General features: G+C 43.4%; 1 protein-coding gene across 1 annotated transcript in view; it reads left to right on the forward strand.

Moving 5' to 3' along the window:
• Positions 1-368: 368 nt before the first annotated feature.
• The window catches only part of LOC308579549 (spectrin alpha chain, non-erythrocytic 1-like), a gene marked incomplete at its 5' end in the record, with an annotated part of 132,418 nt that continues 117,684 nt past the window's right edge, over positions 369-15,102 (forward strand). Inside the window, 6 exons of the mRNA XM_081214111.1 lie at positions 369-513; positions 1,801-1,959; positions 2,549-2,703; positions 3,435-3,570; positions 4,666-4,767; positions 14,872-15,009. Coding sequence (XP_081070237.1) covers positions 369-513; positions 1,801-1,959; positions 2,549-2,703; positions 3,435-3,570; positions 4,666-4,767; positions 14,872-15,009 — 835 coding nt within the window. The remainder of the gene's footprint in view (positions 514-1,800; positions 1,960-2,548; positions 2,704-3,434; positions 3,571-4,665; positions 4,768-14,871; positions 15,010-15,102) is intronic.

Here is a 15,102-nt window from a genome sequence, read left to right on the forward strand (position 1 = left end):
TTCATTTTATTTTAGTTTAGTTTATTGCATTTTATTTTATTTTATTTTAATTCATTTTATTTTATTTTATTTCAATTCATTTTATTTTGATTTATTTTAGTTTAGTTTAGTTTCTTGCATTTTATTTTATTTTATTTCAATTTATTGCCTTTCATTTCATTTCATTTCAATTTATTTTCCTTTTTTAATTTAATTTAGATTTCATTTCATTTAAATTAAATTCATTTCATTTCATTGAAATTCATTTCGTTTCCTTTTGAATTTCATTTTAATTTCATTTCCCCCCCTTTTCTCCTCTTCCATTTTCTTTCGTATTATAATTATAATCATTTATAATTATTATTATTTTTTCTATTCTCTTCCCGCAGAGACGTCGACGAAACGATCAGCTGGATCAAGGAAAAGGAGCAACTCATGGCGTCCGACGATTTCGGACGGGATCTGGCCGGCGTTCAGGCTCTCCTGCGCAAACACGAGGGGCTGGAGCGGGATCTGGCCGCCCTAGAGGACAAGGTGGGCGTGGCCGGCGGGCGGTTGGACCAATCGGGGACGAGGGGCGGGGCTAGGAAGGAAGGAAGGAAAAAAGGAGGGGAGGGAGGAAGGAAGGAAGGAAGGAGAGAGGAGGAAGGAGGGAAGGAAGGAGGGAGAGAAGGAGGGACGGAGGGAAGGAAGGAAAGAGGGAGGGAGGGAGGAAGGAAGGAAGGAAATGGAGGGAAGGAGGGAGGGAGGAAAGGGAGGAAAGGAGGAAAGGAAAGAAGGAGGGGAGGAAGGAAGGAAGGAGAGAGGAAGGAAGGAAGGAAGGAAGGAAGGAAGGAAGGAGACGGAGAGAAGGGGGGAAGGAAGGAAGGAAGGAAGGAGAGAGGAAGGAAAGACGGAGAGAAGGGGGAAGGAAGGAAGGAAGGAAGGAAGGAAATATAGGGAGGGAGGGAGGGAAGGAGAGAGGAAAGAAAGGAAAGGAAAGAAGGAGGGGAGGGAGGAAGGAAGGAAGGAAGGAAGGAAAGAAGGAAGGAGACGGAGAGAAGGGGGGAGGAAGGAAGGGAAGGAGGAAGGAAGGGGGAAAAGAAGGGATCTGGCCGGCGTCCAGGCTCTCCTGCGCAAACACGAGGGGCTGGAGCGGGATCTGGCCGCCCTGGAGGACAAGGTGGGCGGGGCCGGCGGGCGGTTGGACCAATCGGGAAGGATGGGCGGGGCTAGGAAGGAAGGAGGGAGGGAGGGAGGAGGGGAAGAAAGAGGAAACAGGAGCAGGGAAGAAAGGAAGGAAGGAAGGAGAGAGGGAGGAAGGGAGGAGAGGGAGGAAGGAAGGAAGGAAGGAGTGGGAGGGAGGGGGAAGAAAGGTAGAAGGAAGCAAGGAAGGGAGGGAGGGAAAGAGGGAGGAAGGGAGAAAGGAAAGGAAAGAAAGAGGGGAGGGAGGAAGGAAGGAAGGAAGGAAGGAAGGAAAGAAGGAAGGAGAGAGGAAGGAAGGAAGGAAGGAAGGAAGGAAGGAAGGAAGGAAATAGAGGAAGGGAGGGAAGGAGGGAGGAAAGAAAGGAAAGGAAAGAAGGAGGGGAGGAAGGAAGGAAGGAAGGAAGGAAGGAAGGAAGGAAATGGATGGAGAGAGGGAAGGAGGGAGGGAGGGAGGAAAGGAAAGGAGGGGAGGAAGGAAGGAAGGAAAGACGGAGAGAAGGAAGGAAGGAAGGAAGGAAGGAAGGAAGGAAGGAGGGAGGGAAGGAAGGAAGGAAGGAAGGAAGGAAGGAAGGAAGGAAATAGAGGGAGGGAAGGAGGGAGGGAAGAAAGGAAAGGAAAGAAGGAGGGGAGGAAGGAAGGAAGGAAGGAAGGAAGGAAGGAAGGAGACGGAGAGAAGGGGGGAGGAAGGAAGGGAAGGAGGAAGGAAGGGGGGAAAGAAGGGATCTGGCCGGCGTCCAGGCTCTCCTGCGCAAACACGAGGGGCTGGAGCGGGATCTGGCCGCCCTGGAGGACAAGGTGGGCGGGGCCGGCGGGCGGTTGGACCAATCGGGAAGGATGGGCGGGGCTAGGAAGGAAGGAGGGAGGGAGGGAGGAGGGGAAGAAAGAGGAAACAGGAGCAGGGAAGAAAGGAAGGAAGGAAGGAGAGAGGGAGGAAGGGAGGAGAGGGAGGAAGGAAGGAAGGAAGGAGTGGGAGGGAGGGGGAAGAAAGGTAGAAGGAAGCAAGGAAGGGAGGGAGGGAAAGAGGCAGGAAGGGAGGAAGGAAAGGAAAGAAAGAGGGGAGGGAGGAAGGAAGGAAGGAAGGAAGGAAGGAAGGAAGGAAGGAAGGAAGGAAGGAAATAGAGGAAGGGAGGGAAGGAGGGAGGAAAGAAAGGAAATCAAAGAAGGAGGGAAGGAAGGAAGGAAGGAAGGAAGGAAGGAAGGAAGGAAGGAAATGGAGGGAGAGAGGGAGGGAGGGAGGGAGGAAAGAAAGGAAAGGAGGGGAGGAAGGAAGGAAGGAAGGAAGGAAGGAAGGAGACGGAGAGAAGGAAGGAAGGAAGGAAGGAAGGAAGGAAGGAAATAGAGGGAAGGAAAGACTTCATTCTCCCCCCTCTATCCCGCCCCCCAGGTCAAGGCTCTGGGCGCCGAAGCCGACCGCCTCCAGCAGTCCCACCCCCCCAGCGCCCCCCAGATCCACGTGAAAAGGGAGGAACTGGTGGCCAACTGGGAGCAGATTCGCACCCGGGCCGCCGAGAGGCACGCCCACCTGAACGACTCCTACCGGTGAGGGGGCGCCGGCCCCGTTTTCTAAACTTGTTTTCCGACTTGGCAGTAAATCTTTTTTTTTAATTAATTAACACATTTTTTAATTAATTTTAATTCATTTTAATTAAATTCATTTTTTACTTTTTTTAATTGTTACTTTTTAAAATTTAATTAAATTCATTTTTTACTTTTTTAATTTTTACTTTTTTAAATTTAGTTGAATTTTTAAATTCTTTTTTAATTTTTACTTTTTTAAATTTAATTGAATTAATTTTTAAATTCTTTTTTAGTTTTTACTTTTTTAAATTTAATTAAATTAATTTTTTACTTTTTTACTTTTTTAAATTTAATTAAATCAGTTTTTAAATTCTATTTTAATTTTTAATTTTTTAAATCTAATTTAAATTAAATTAATTTTTAATTTTTTTAATTTTTAATTTTTTTAATTTAAATTAAATTAAATTAAATTAAATTAAATTAAATTTTTTGGGATTCATTTAATTAATTCATTCAAAGTTTCTTTGGTTTCTTTCCTTTTATCAATGAACTTCATTTTTATTAATGAATTCTATTACTTTAGTGACTTTAATTAATTTATTTGGATTGCTTTGGTTTCTTTCCTTTTATATTATATCATATTCTATTATAATTATTTATTATTATTATTATTATTATTATTATTATTATTATTATTATTATTATTATTAAATTATTCTATTCCCCCCCCCAAAAAAAATTGCCCCCCAAAGCCTCCAGCGATTCCTGGCCGATTTCCGCGATCTCACCAGCTGGGTCACCGAAATGAAGGCTTTGATCAACGCTGACGAACTTGCTAACGATGTCGCCGGGGCCGAAGCTCTTCTTGACCGTCATCAAGAACACAAGGTTAATATTTTTTCGGCGTCAGCAAATCCAATTTTATTAATTTTTACATGACATTGAAATTATTTTTTATGCCTTTTTAAATGACATTCAATTTAATCTTTATGTATTTTTAAATGACATTTATTAAATTTATTTTTTATTCATTTTTAAATGAATTTTTATTCCTTTTAAATGGCCTTTATTGAATTTGATTTTTATCCATTTTTAAATGACCTTTCCTGAATTTGATTTTGTCCATTTTTAAATGGCATTTGTTACGTTTAATTTTTATCCATTTTTAAATGACATCTGTTGAATTTGATTTTTATTCATTTTCAAATGACATTAAATTTAACTTTTATGCATTTTTAAATCACTAATTAAATTTAACCTTTATGCATCTTTAAATGACATTTGTTACATTTAATTTTTATGTATTTGAAATTGACATTTATTAAATTGGATTTTTATACATTTTTAAATGACCTTTCTCGAATTTGATTCTTATCCATTTTTAAACGTTTCCTGAAATTGATTTTTATCCATTTTTAAATGACATTTATTAACTTTAACTTTTATGCATTTTTAAATCACTAATTACATTTAACCTTTATGCATCTTTAAATGACATTTGTTACATTTAATTTTTATGTACTTTAAAATGACATTTATTAAATTGGATTTTTATCCATTTTCAAATGACCGTTCTCGAATTTGATTTTTATCCATTTTTAAACGACGTTTCTTGAATTTGATTTTTATTCATTTTTAAATTGCGTTTGTTACATTTAACTTCTATGCCTTTCAAATGACATTTGTTACATTTAATTTTTATGTATTTGAAAATATCTTTCATTAAATTTAATTTTTATTCACGTTTAAATGACATTGGTTGAATTTGATTTTTATCCATTTTTAAATGACGTTTATTGAATTTAATTTTACGTTACAATTTTTCGATTTAATTCTTTATTATTTATTCAAAATATTGTATTAAATTTCTCCAGGATAACCTGTCACTTACAATCCTTCCAGCTCATCCATTTATTTTATTGCTGTTCATTACCTGATTAATTTGATTAAATTTAATAAATCAATTCCCCCCCCCCCCCGCAGGGAGAAATTGATGCCCACGAAGATAGTTTCAAGTCGGCCGACGAATCGGGCCAAGCCCTCCTTGCAGCCAGACATTATGCTTCTGCGGAAGTGAGAGAGAAGGTAAGGGTTAAATTATTAGGAAATTATTAGGGAATTATTGGTAAATTATTAGGAAATTATTGGGAAAATATTATGAAATTATTTAGAAATCTTTAGGGAATTATTAGGGAATTGTTGGGAAATTATTAGGGAATTATTAGGGAATTGTTGGGAAATTATTAGGGAATTGCCCTCCTTGCAGCCGGACATTATGCTTCTGCGGAAGTGAGAGAGAAGGTAAGGGTTAAATTATTAGGGAATTATTGGGAAATTATCTGGAAATTATTGGGAAATTATTAGGGAATTGTTAGGAAATTATTAGGGAATTATTGGGAAATTATTAGGGAATTATTGGGAAATTATTGGGAAATTATTAGGGAATTGTTGGGAAATTATTAGGGAATTGTTGGGGAATTATTAGGGAATTATTAGGGAATTGTTGATAAATTATTAGGGAATTGTTGGGAAATTATTAGGGAATTATTAGGAAATTATTAGTGAATTATTGGGAAACTATTAGGAAATTAATAGGAAATTATTGAGAAATTATTGGGAAATCATTGAGAAATTATTAGGAAATTATTGAGAAATTATTAGGAAATTATTGGGAAATTATTGGGAAATCATTGAGAAATTATTGGGAAATCACTGGGAAATTATTAGAATAGTATTGAGAAATTATTGGGAAATTATGGAGAAATTCTTGGGAAATTTTTGGAAAATTATTGAGAAATAATTGGGAAATTATTGGGAAATTAGGTTAGGGTTAGAGGTCAGGCCTTAGGGTTCGGGTGCGGGTTAGGGGTCAGGGTTAGAGGTCAGGCATTGGGGGTTAGGGTTAGGGTTAGAGGTCAGGCATTGGGGGTTAGGGGTCAGGGTTAGAGGTCAGGCATTGGGGGTTGGGGGTTTGTGTTAGGGTTAGGGGTCAGGCATTGGGGGTCAGGGGTTTGTGTTAGGGTTAGGGGTCAGGCATAGGGGTTGGGGGTTAGAGATCAGGGTTAGGGGTCAGGCATTGGGGGTTAGGGGTTTGTGTTAGGGTTAGGGGTCAGGCATTGGGGGTTAGGGGTTTGTGTTAGAGGTCAGTCATTGGGGGTTAGGGGTTAGGGTTAGGGGTCAGGCATTGTGGGTCAGGGGTTTGTGTTAGGGTTAGGGGTCAGGCATTGGGGGTCAGGGGTTTGTGTTAGGGTTGGAGGTCAGGCATTGGGGGTTAGGGGTTAGGGTTAGGGGTCAGGCATTGGGGGTTAGGGGTCAGGCATTGGGGGTTAGGGGTTGGTGTTAGAGGTCAGGCATTGGGGGTTAGGGGTTAGGGTTAGGGGTCAGGCATTGGGGGTCAGGGGTTTGTGTTAGGGTTGGAGGTCAGGCATTGGGGGTTAGGGGTTAGGGTTAGGGGTCAGGCATTGGGGGTTAGGGGTTAGGGTTAGAGGTCAGGCATTGGGGGTTAGGGGTTGGTGTTAGAGGTCAGGCATTGGGGGTTAGGGGTCAGGCATTGGGGGTTAGGGGTCAGGCATTGGGGGTTAGGGGTCAGGGTAATAATAAAATAATGAGAATTAGGGAAGATGAGAAATTATTGGGAAATCATGAGGAAATTCTTGAGAAATCGTTAGGGAATTATTGACAAATTATTGAGAAACCATTGGGAAATGATTAGAATATTATTGGGAAATTATTGAGAAATCATGAGGAAATTCTTGAGAAATGATTAGGAAATTACTGAGAAATTATTAGGAAATGATTGAGGAAATGGTTGGGAAATGGTGGAGAAATTATTGGGAAATGATTAGGAAGTTATTGAGAAATTACTGGGAAACGATTAGGAAATGATTGAGAAATTGTTGGGAGATTATTTGGAAATTATTGAGAATATTGTTGAGAAATTCTTGGTAAATAATTGAGAAATTATTAGGAAATGATTAGGAAATTACTGAGAAATGATTAGGAAATGATTGAGGAAATGGTTGGGAAATGGTGGAGAAATTATTGGGAAATGATTAGGAAGTGTCAGGGAACTGCCATCGGAGGAACAGGTGGTGGAAGGGCTCACAGAGGTTGGGAGGGAGTCAGCAGCGAAAGCAGGGACCAGCAGGGGGAGAGATGGGTCTCTGGAGGAAGGTCTCATGAATGCGGAGAGAGACGCAGCAGCTAAAGCAGGAACTAGCAGGGAAGAGGGAGGGCTCAGGGACACGTCCAGCGAGAACAGCGGGGAGGTGTCAGAAGCTCCCATAGGGAGACCCATGCTTCGCCGGAAGCTGCCACGTCGTGAGTCCAGAAGACGCGTTTCCGTTAAGGAGCTTCTATGCTGGAAGCGCTTCCGCAAACAACCACTGTCGGAATCTACAAGTGACTAGGGCAGACATGTTTGAGGAGCTCTGTCACACACAGAGGTTTGTGGAGTTGCACAAACTCTGAGGGACCACGATTTTACGCACAAGCAGCTAATCATCCCATCACAGCATTCCGACAGTCTTTGTAAGCTGCCTGTGCAGGAGAAGGCATCATGAGCGACCCAGCCGGAGTCGGAGAGGCAGGAGTTGGAGCGGGTCCAAGCTTGGAAGAAAGGTACCGAGCGTTGGAAATCCAATTGGCGCTGCAGACGGCTAGGCTTGAGGAGAGAAGGGCTCAGGATGCAGACAAGAAGGGGAGAGCCACCCAGTTCAACAGAAAGGTACCAGGATTGGTGCAGAAATTTGGGGGGGACCCCAAGGACTACCATGCCTTTAGGACAGAGATGCAATATGCCCTTAATGTGCAGTTTGATGAATTCCCTGATGAGGAATCGCGAGTTGCTTTCGTGATTGGGCATCTTGAGAGGGGGGCGAGGGACTGGGTTCGACCCCTGATGGCAACGCACAATGACGTCCTAAAGGACACGATGAAGTTCTTTCGCGCAATGGATCTCATGTTTTCCAGCGATATTGAGGAGGGAGTGGTGCGCAGACAGCTAATGGCTTGCAAGCAGGGAAGCCGATCTGTCCGTGAGTACTGGACTGAGTTCACTATGCTGGTTCACAGATTGGGGTGGGACTTATCGGCGGCACCCATTCAAATGCTATTTGAAGAAGGCCTGGCTTCGGCTGTGAAAGACGAATTGTCCCGGGGTCCTAGGGCGGATTCCATGGATCAGCTGACTAAATCTGTGCTGACCATAGGAGCGCGCCAGGAGGCGAGAGGTTTGGAGAGGCGGGAAGGGAAGAGGGAACGCTGGAAGGAGTTCCGCATTCCTGAGATTCCAGAGACAGCTTTCCCGCCGGCAGAGCCGATGGAAATCGGAACAGCGCGCGCGCGCGCAGTTTCAAAGCCCAGTGAGGGGGCAAAGAAGGAGGGAAAAGGCGCCCGGAAATGCTATCTCTGCCAACAGCCAGGCCACTTTGCCAGAGTCTGCCCCCAGAGGAAGGAATGGCAAGGGATGGTGGGAGCTGTTGAGGGAAGAGAGCAGGGAGAACCGGAGCAGGTAAAAGCCAACGCCTGGTTGCCACAGTCGGGGCACAGCAGCCAGGCCAAAGAGCAGTGAAAGTGCCCATGCCAGAAGCTCCTCAACCTGCTCTAGTGGTTGAAGTGTCGCTAGAGCTGCAAAATGGACACCCCTTAAAGATAAAGGCGCTGTTGGACTCAGGCAGCTCCTGCAATTTTATGAGCAAAGAGTTTGCTGCTGAACACCAGATACAGACGATCCCTTTAAGCAACCCCCTGCAGGTGACCACGATCGATGGCAGGGAGTTGTTGGGAGGAGGAGTCAGCTTGCAGACCGTCCCAATGATAATGAGGGTGGCAAGGCACACAGAACTGATAGCGTTTAATGTGGCCACCTTGGGAGGCGCTCCCATTATTTTGGGAATGAGCTGGCTAGCGCTACATGATACGCTGGTGGGCTGGCATCAGAGAGTGGTTTCCTTTGGTTCAGCACATTGCTTAGAACACTGCAAAGGGGGAAAGGGTTCAGCAGGGGCCCAAGCCACCCTAGCAGGGACAGAAGTAATGGAGAAGGTGAAGGTACCACCACAATACGCAGATCTCAGCGACGTGTTCAGCGAGAAGGAAGCTGACCAACTACCCCCGCATAGGCCCTTTGACTGTCAAATCAATTTACTCCCTGGAGCACAGCTTCCTGTAGGCAAGTTGTATGCCATGTCAGACAGAGAAATGCAGGAGCTGCGAGAGTTCATTGACAAGAACCTGAAGAGAGGCTTCATCAGAGAGTCCAAAGCAGCGGGGGGTAGCCCAGTGTTTTTTGTGGATAAAAAAAACACGGACAAGCCAAGACTTGTGTGTGACTTTAGGGGGTTAAATGCAGTGACAGAACCAGTGGCTTTCCCTATGCCCAGGATTGACGACATTTTGACCAGGGTGCGGAAGGGAAAGATTTTTACAAAGCTGGACCTAAGGGGGGCGTACAACCTGATACGTATAAGGAAAGGGGATGAATGGAAAACCACCATGTTCACCCCTTTGGGGGCATTTGAATATCTCGTGATGCCATTTGGCTTACAAGCAGGCTCGGCGTGCTTCCAATCGTTTATGAACCACGTACTGGGGCCTTTGCTTTACAAGAATTGCGTGGCCTTCCTAGATGACGTGTTGGTGTATTCGGAGAATGAGGAGCAGCATGTGAGAGACGTCAGAGAAGTGTTGAGCAGGCTGCAAGCCAACAGGCTGTGGGTGAAACTGGAGAAGTGTCAGTTTCATACCAAGGAGGTGGAATTCCTGGGGTACCGCCTGTCAGACAAGGGATTGGCCATGGATCCTGGCAAGGTCCAGGCAGTGCTGGAATGGAAAACACCCAAAACCAAGAAGGACGTGCAGAGGTTCCTAGGGTTTGGAAACTTTTATCGTAAGTTCATCCGAAACTTTGCACACCTGACGGCGCCCATTACGGACTGTCTCAGCAGTAAGAAGAAATTTGTTTGGACTGCGGAGGCGGAGCGAGCGTTTGAGGAACTGAAAAGGGCCTTCGCCTCTGAAGGACAACTTCTGCATGTGGATTTACAAAAAAAGATGAGAGTCGAAACAGATGCATCAGATAGAGCCATAGGGGCGGTGCTTCTTCTGAAGCCAGGGAAAGAGGAGTCAGAGTGGCGACCGTGTGCCTTTTTTTCGCGAAAGCTGAACAAATCCGAGAGGAACTACACGGTGTACGACCGAGAACTTCTTGCTATTCATGAGGCTTTCGGGAGATGGAGGCACCTGCTAATTGGTGCACAACATAAGGTGCAAGTGTGCACAGACCATAAGAACCTAGAGTATTGGAGAACTGCCCGAGTGCTCAACCAACGGCAGTTGAGATGGGCCCAGGAGTTCTCCAAATTTAACTTTGAGATTTGTTACGTGCCAGGCCCAGAGAACGTTAGGGCGGACGCTCTCTCACGTAAACCTGAATATTTGGAGGGGGAGGGAGCACCAGAAGAAACACATGTCATTCCAGAGGACCGCTGGGTGTGTGGGGCGGCATTGGTGGGGCAAAGGGAACTGGTAGAGGGAACGGTGCATGATGAATACACCCAAGACAAACTCAGAGGTCTCAGGAGGGAGGGAGACAAACCGGCGGGTTTTGAGGAGAGAAACGGGGCGTTGTATTACAAGGGAGCGTTATATATACCGGAAGGGGAATTGAGGGAGAAGGTACTCAAGCAACTGCACGATAGCCCCACAGCAGGGCATTTTGGACAACACAAAACCATGTGGCTGGTTACCAGGGAATTTTGGTGGCCCAAGGTCAGGGAAGATGTGCGGGAGTATGTGAGAGGGTGTAACCAATGCCAGCGAGCCAAGGGGGAGAGGCGGGCACCGGCAGGGTTATTAGAACCACTACCCACACCTGAAAGACCATGGGAAACAGTGGCAATAGATTTTATGACTGATCTGCCAAGGTCCAGAGGGAAAGCAGCCATCATGGTTGTGGTAGACCTGTTAACCAAAATGGCCCACTTTATAGCCTGCTCACATGCGGTCATGGCAGAAGAAACCGCTAAATTGTTTGTAGAAAATGTGTTTAGGTTGCATGGCGCCCCCTTGAGGGTGGTTTCAGACCGAGGGAAACAATTTACTTCCAGGTTCTGGAGGAAGCTCATGAGCTTACTGCATGTAGAGGTTAATTTCTCAACTGCCCGGCATCCTGAAACCAACGGGCAGGCGGAAAGAGCCAATGGCGTCCTCCAGCAATATTTGAGGTGTTATGTGAATGACAGAGAGAATGATTGGGTGGAGAAGCTGGCGTTGGCAGAATTTGCCTACAACAATGCAGAGAACGTGTCCACGGGGATGAGCCCCTTTTTGGCTAATTACGGGTGCCATCCCCGAGCCTTCCCAGGGGGGGAAGGGGAGAACTGGAGCGTTCCAGCTGCAGAACAGTTCGTAGAAGAAATGGAAGCGATCCATCGCCAGCTCCAACTTAACTTAAACAGGGCCAAGGAGGAATATAAGAGGCAGGCAGACAAAAACAGAAGAGAAGGTGAAACCATTAGGGTGGGGGACCAGGTGTGGCTGTCTACCCAAGGGTTACCATTCAAAGGGGGTTGTAAGAAGTTAAGACCCAAAAGACTGGGCCCATTTGAAGTCACGCAGCAGGTCAACCCAGTGGCTTTCAGACTCCGGTTACCGAACCACATGAAGCTGCACCCAGTTTTCCACAGGTCGTTGCTGTCACCGTATAAAGGGGACAGAGAAGGGAGGGTCACTAGGGGACCAGCAATGGAGGAGAGGGAACACAGCTACCATGTAGCGGAGATTCTCGATTCCAGGTGGAAGGGAGATCAAGTAGAGTATTTGGTAATGTGGGAAGGGGAACCAGAGTCGGAAAACACCTGGGTCATGGCAGAGGATGTTGATGACGAGGTTTTAATAGAGACTTTTCATCAGAGGTTCCCACGTAAACCTCAGCCCGTGGCGAGGTTCCGGAGGGAATACTTTGCCACCACCGACGAAGAAGAAGAGTTGGAGGGGTTCCCTGATTCCGAGGAGGAGGATTCAGCGAGCCGGAACGAAGACCGATGGAGGGAAATGTTCGAGACGTCTGAAGATGAAGAGGATTCTTTTCGGGGTTTTACCTCCTCACCGCCCAGAGGAGAGGGAATGGGCGGGGGTGAAGGGGGCCCTGGAGGGGAGGTGGATGTCAGGGAACTGCCATCGGAGGAACAGGTGGTGGAAGGGCTCACAGAGGTTGGGAGGGAGTCAGCAGCGAAAGCAGGGACCAGCAGGGGGAGAGAGGGGTCTCTGGAGGAAGGTCTCATGAATGCGGAGAGAGACGCAGCAGCTAAAGCAGGAACTAGCAGGGAAGAGGGAGGGATCAGGGACACGTCCAGCGAGAACAGCGGGGAGGTGTCAGAAGCTCCCATAGGGAGACCCATGCTTCGCCGGAAGCTGCCACGTCGTGAGTCCAGAAGACGCGTTTCCGTTAAGGAGCTTCTATGCTGGAAGCGCTTCCGCAAACAACCACTGTCGGAATCTACAAGTGACTAGGGCAGACATGTTTGAGGAGCTCTGTCACACACAGAGGTTTGTGGAGTTGCACAAACTCTGAGGGACCACGATTTTACGCACAAGCAGCTAATCATCCCATCACAGGAAGTTATTGAGAAATTACTGGGAAATGATTAGGAAATGATTGAGAAATCATTGGGAGATTATTTGGAAATTATAGAGAATATTCTTGAGAAATTCTTGGTAAATAATTGAGAAATTATTAGGAAATGATTAGGAAATTACTGAGAAATGATTAGGAAATTACTGAGAAATGATTAGGAAATTATTGAGGATATGGTTGGGAAATGGTGGGGAAATTATTGGGAAATGATGAGGAAGTTATTGAGAAATTACTGGGAAATGATTAGGAAATGATTGGCAAATTATTGAGGAAATTATTGGGAAATTATTGGGAAGTTATTAGGAAATTACTGAGAAATTATTAGGAAATGATTGGCAAATGATTGAGGAAATGGTTGGGAAATGGTGGAGAAATTATTGGGAAATGATTAGGAAGTTATTGAGAAATTATTGGGAAGTCATTAGGAAATTCTTGAGAACTCATTAGGGAATTATTGACAAATCATTGGGAAATGATTAGGAAGTTATTGAGAAATTATTGGGAAGTCATTAGAAAATTCTTGAGAACTCATTAGGGAATTATTGACAAATCATTGGGAAATGATTAGGAGGTTATTGAGAAATTATTGGGAAATCATGAGGAAATTCTTGAGAAATAGTTAGGGAATTATTGACAAATCAATGGGAAATGATTAGGAAGTTATTGAGAAATTACTGGGAAATGATTAGGAAATTCTTGAGAAATCATTAGGGAATTATTGACAAATCATTGGGAAATGATGAGGAAGTTATTGAGAAATTATTGGGAAGTCATTAGAAAATTCTTGAGAACTCATTAGGGAATTATTGACAAATCATTGGGAAATGATTAGGAAGTTATTGAGAAATTATTGGGAAGTCATTAGAAAGTTCTTGAGAAATCATTAGGGAATTATTGACAAATTATTGAGAAACCATGGGGAAATGATTAGAATATTATTGGGAAATTATTGAGAAATTATTGGGAAATCATTAGAAAATTCTTGAGAAATCATTAGGGAATTATTGACAAATTATTGAGAAACCATTGGGAAATGATTAGAATATTCTTGGGAAATTATTGGGAAATCATGAGGAAATTCTTGAGAAATCATTAGGGAATTATTGACAAATTATTGAGAAACTATTGGGAAATGATTAGAATATTATTGGGAAACGATTGAGAAATTATTGTAAAATCATGAGGAAATTCTTGACAAATCGTTAGGGAATTATTGACAAATGATTGAGAAACCATTGGGAAATGATTAGAATATTATTGGGAAATGATTGGGAAATTCTTGGGAAATTCTTGAGAAATCGTTAGGGAATTATTGACAAATTATTGAGAAACCATTGGGAAATGATTAGAATATTATTGGGAAATTATTGGGAAATCATGAGGAAATTATTGAGAAATCGTTAGGGAATTATTGACAAATTATTGAGAAACCATTGGGAAATGATTAGAATATTCTTGGGAAATTATTGGGAAATCATGAGGAAATTCTTGAGAAATCGTTAGGGAATTATTGACAAATTATTGAGAAACCATTGGGAAATGATTAGAATATTCTTGGGAAATTATGGGGAAATGATTGAAAAATTATTGAGAAATCGTTAGGGAATTATTGACAAATTATTGAGAAACCATTGGGAAATGATTAGAATATTATTGGGAAATTATTGGGAAATCATGAGGAAATTCTTGAGAAATCGTTAGGGAATTATTGACAAATTATTGAGAAACCATTGGGAAATGATTAGAATATTCTTGGGAAATTATGGGGAAATGATTGAAAAATTATTGAGAAATCGTTAGGGAATTATTGACAAATTATTGAGAAACCATTGGGAAATGATTAGAATATTATTGGGAAATTATTGGGAAATCATGAGGAAATTATTGAGAAATCGTTAGGGAATTATTGACAAATTATTGAGAAACCATTGGGAAATGATTAGAATATTATTGGGAAATTATTGGGAAATGATTGAAAAATTATTGAGAAATCGTTAGGGAATTATTGACAAATTATTGAGAAACCATTGGGAAATGATTAGAATATTCTTGGGAAATTATTGGGAAATCATGAGGAAATTATTGAGAAATCGTTAGGGAATTATTGACAAATTATTGAGAAACCATTGGGAAATGATTAGAATATTCTTGGGAAATTATTGGGAAATCATGAGGAAATTATTGAGAAATCGTTAGGGAATTATTGACAAATTATTGAGAAACCATTGGGAAATGATTAGAATATTATTGGGAAATTATGGGGAAATGATTGAAAAATTATTGAGAAATCGTTAGGGAATTATTGACAAATTATTGAGAAACCATTGGGAAATGATTAGAATATTCTTGGGAAATGATTAGAATATTATTGGGAAACGATTAGAATATTATTGGGAAATGATTAGAATATTATTGGGAAATGATTAGGAAATGATTGAGAAATGTTCAGGATTTAAAATCTCATTTTCCACATTCCCCCCCCCCGAAAAACCCGTTTTCTCTCGTTTCCCCGCCTCCCCGACCTCTGACCTCTCCCTGTCTCCGCCCCCCAGCTGAGCGTCCTATCGGAGGAGAGAGCCGCCCTCTTGGAATTGTGGGAAGTCCGTCGCCAGCAGTACGAACAGTGCATGGACCTCCAGCTCTTCTACCGGGACACCGAGCAAGTCGACAACTGGATGAGCAAGCAGGAGGTCAGGACTCGAACCCGGGGCCTGGAAGCTTCCGGAAGGCCAGAGCCCGGGAAGGAGGGTCTCTAAGGCTGGAGAGGCTCAGATTCGAACCCG

The sequence above is a fragment of the Podarcis bocagei genome, assembly GCF_964188305.1.
Source record: "Podarcis bocagei genome assembly, contig: HAP1_SCAFFOLD_175, whole genome shotgun sequence".
Classification (NCBI taxonomy): Eukaryota; Metazoa; Chordata; class Lepidosauria; order Squamata; family Lacertidae; genus Podarcis; species Podarcis bocagei.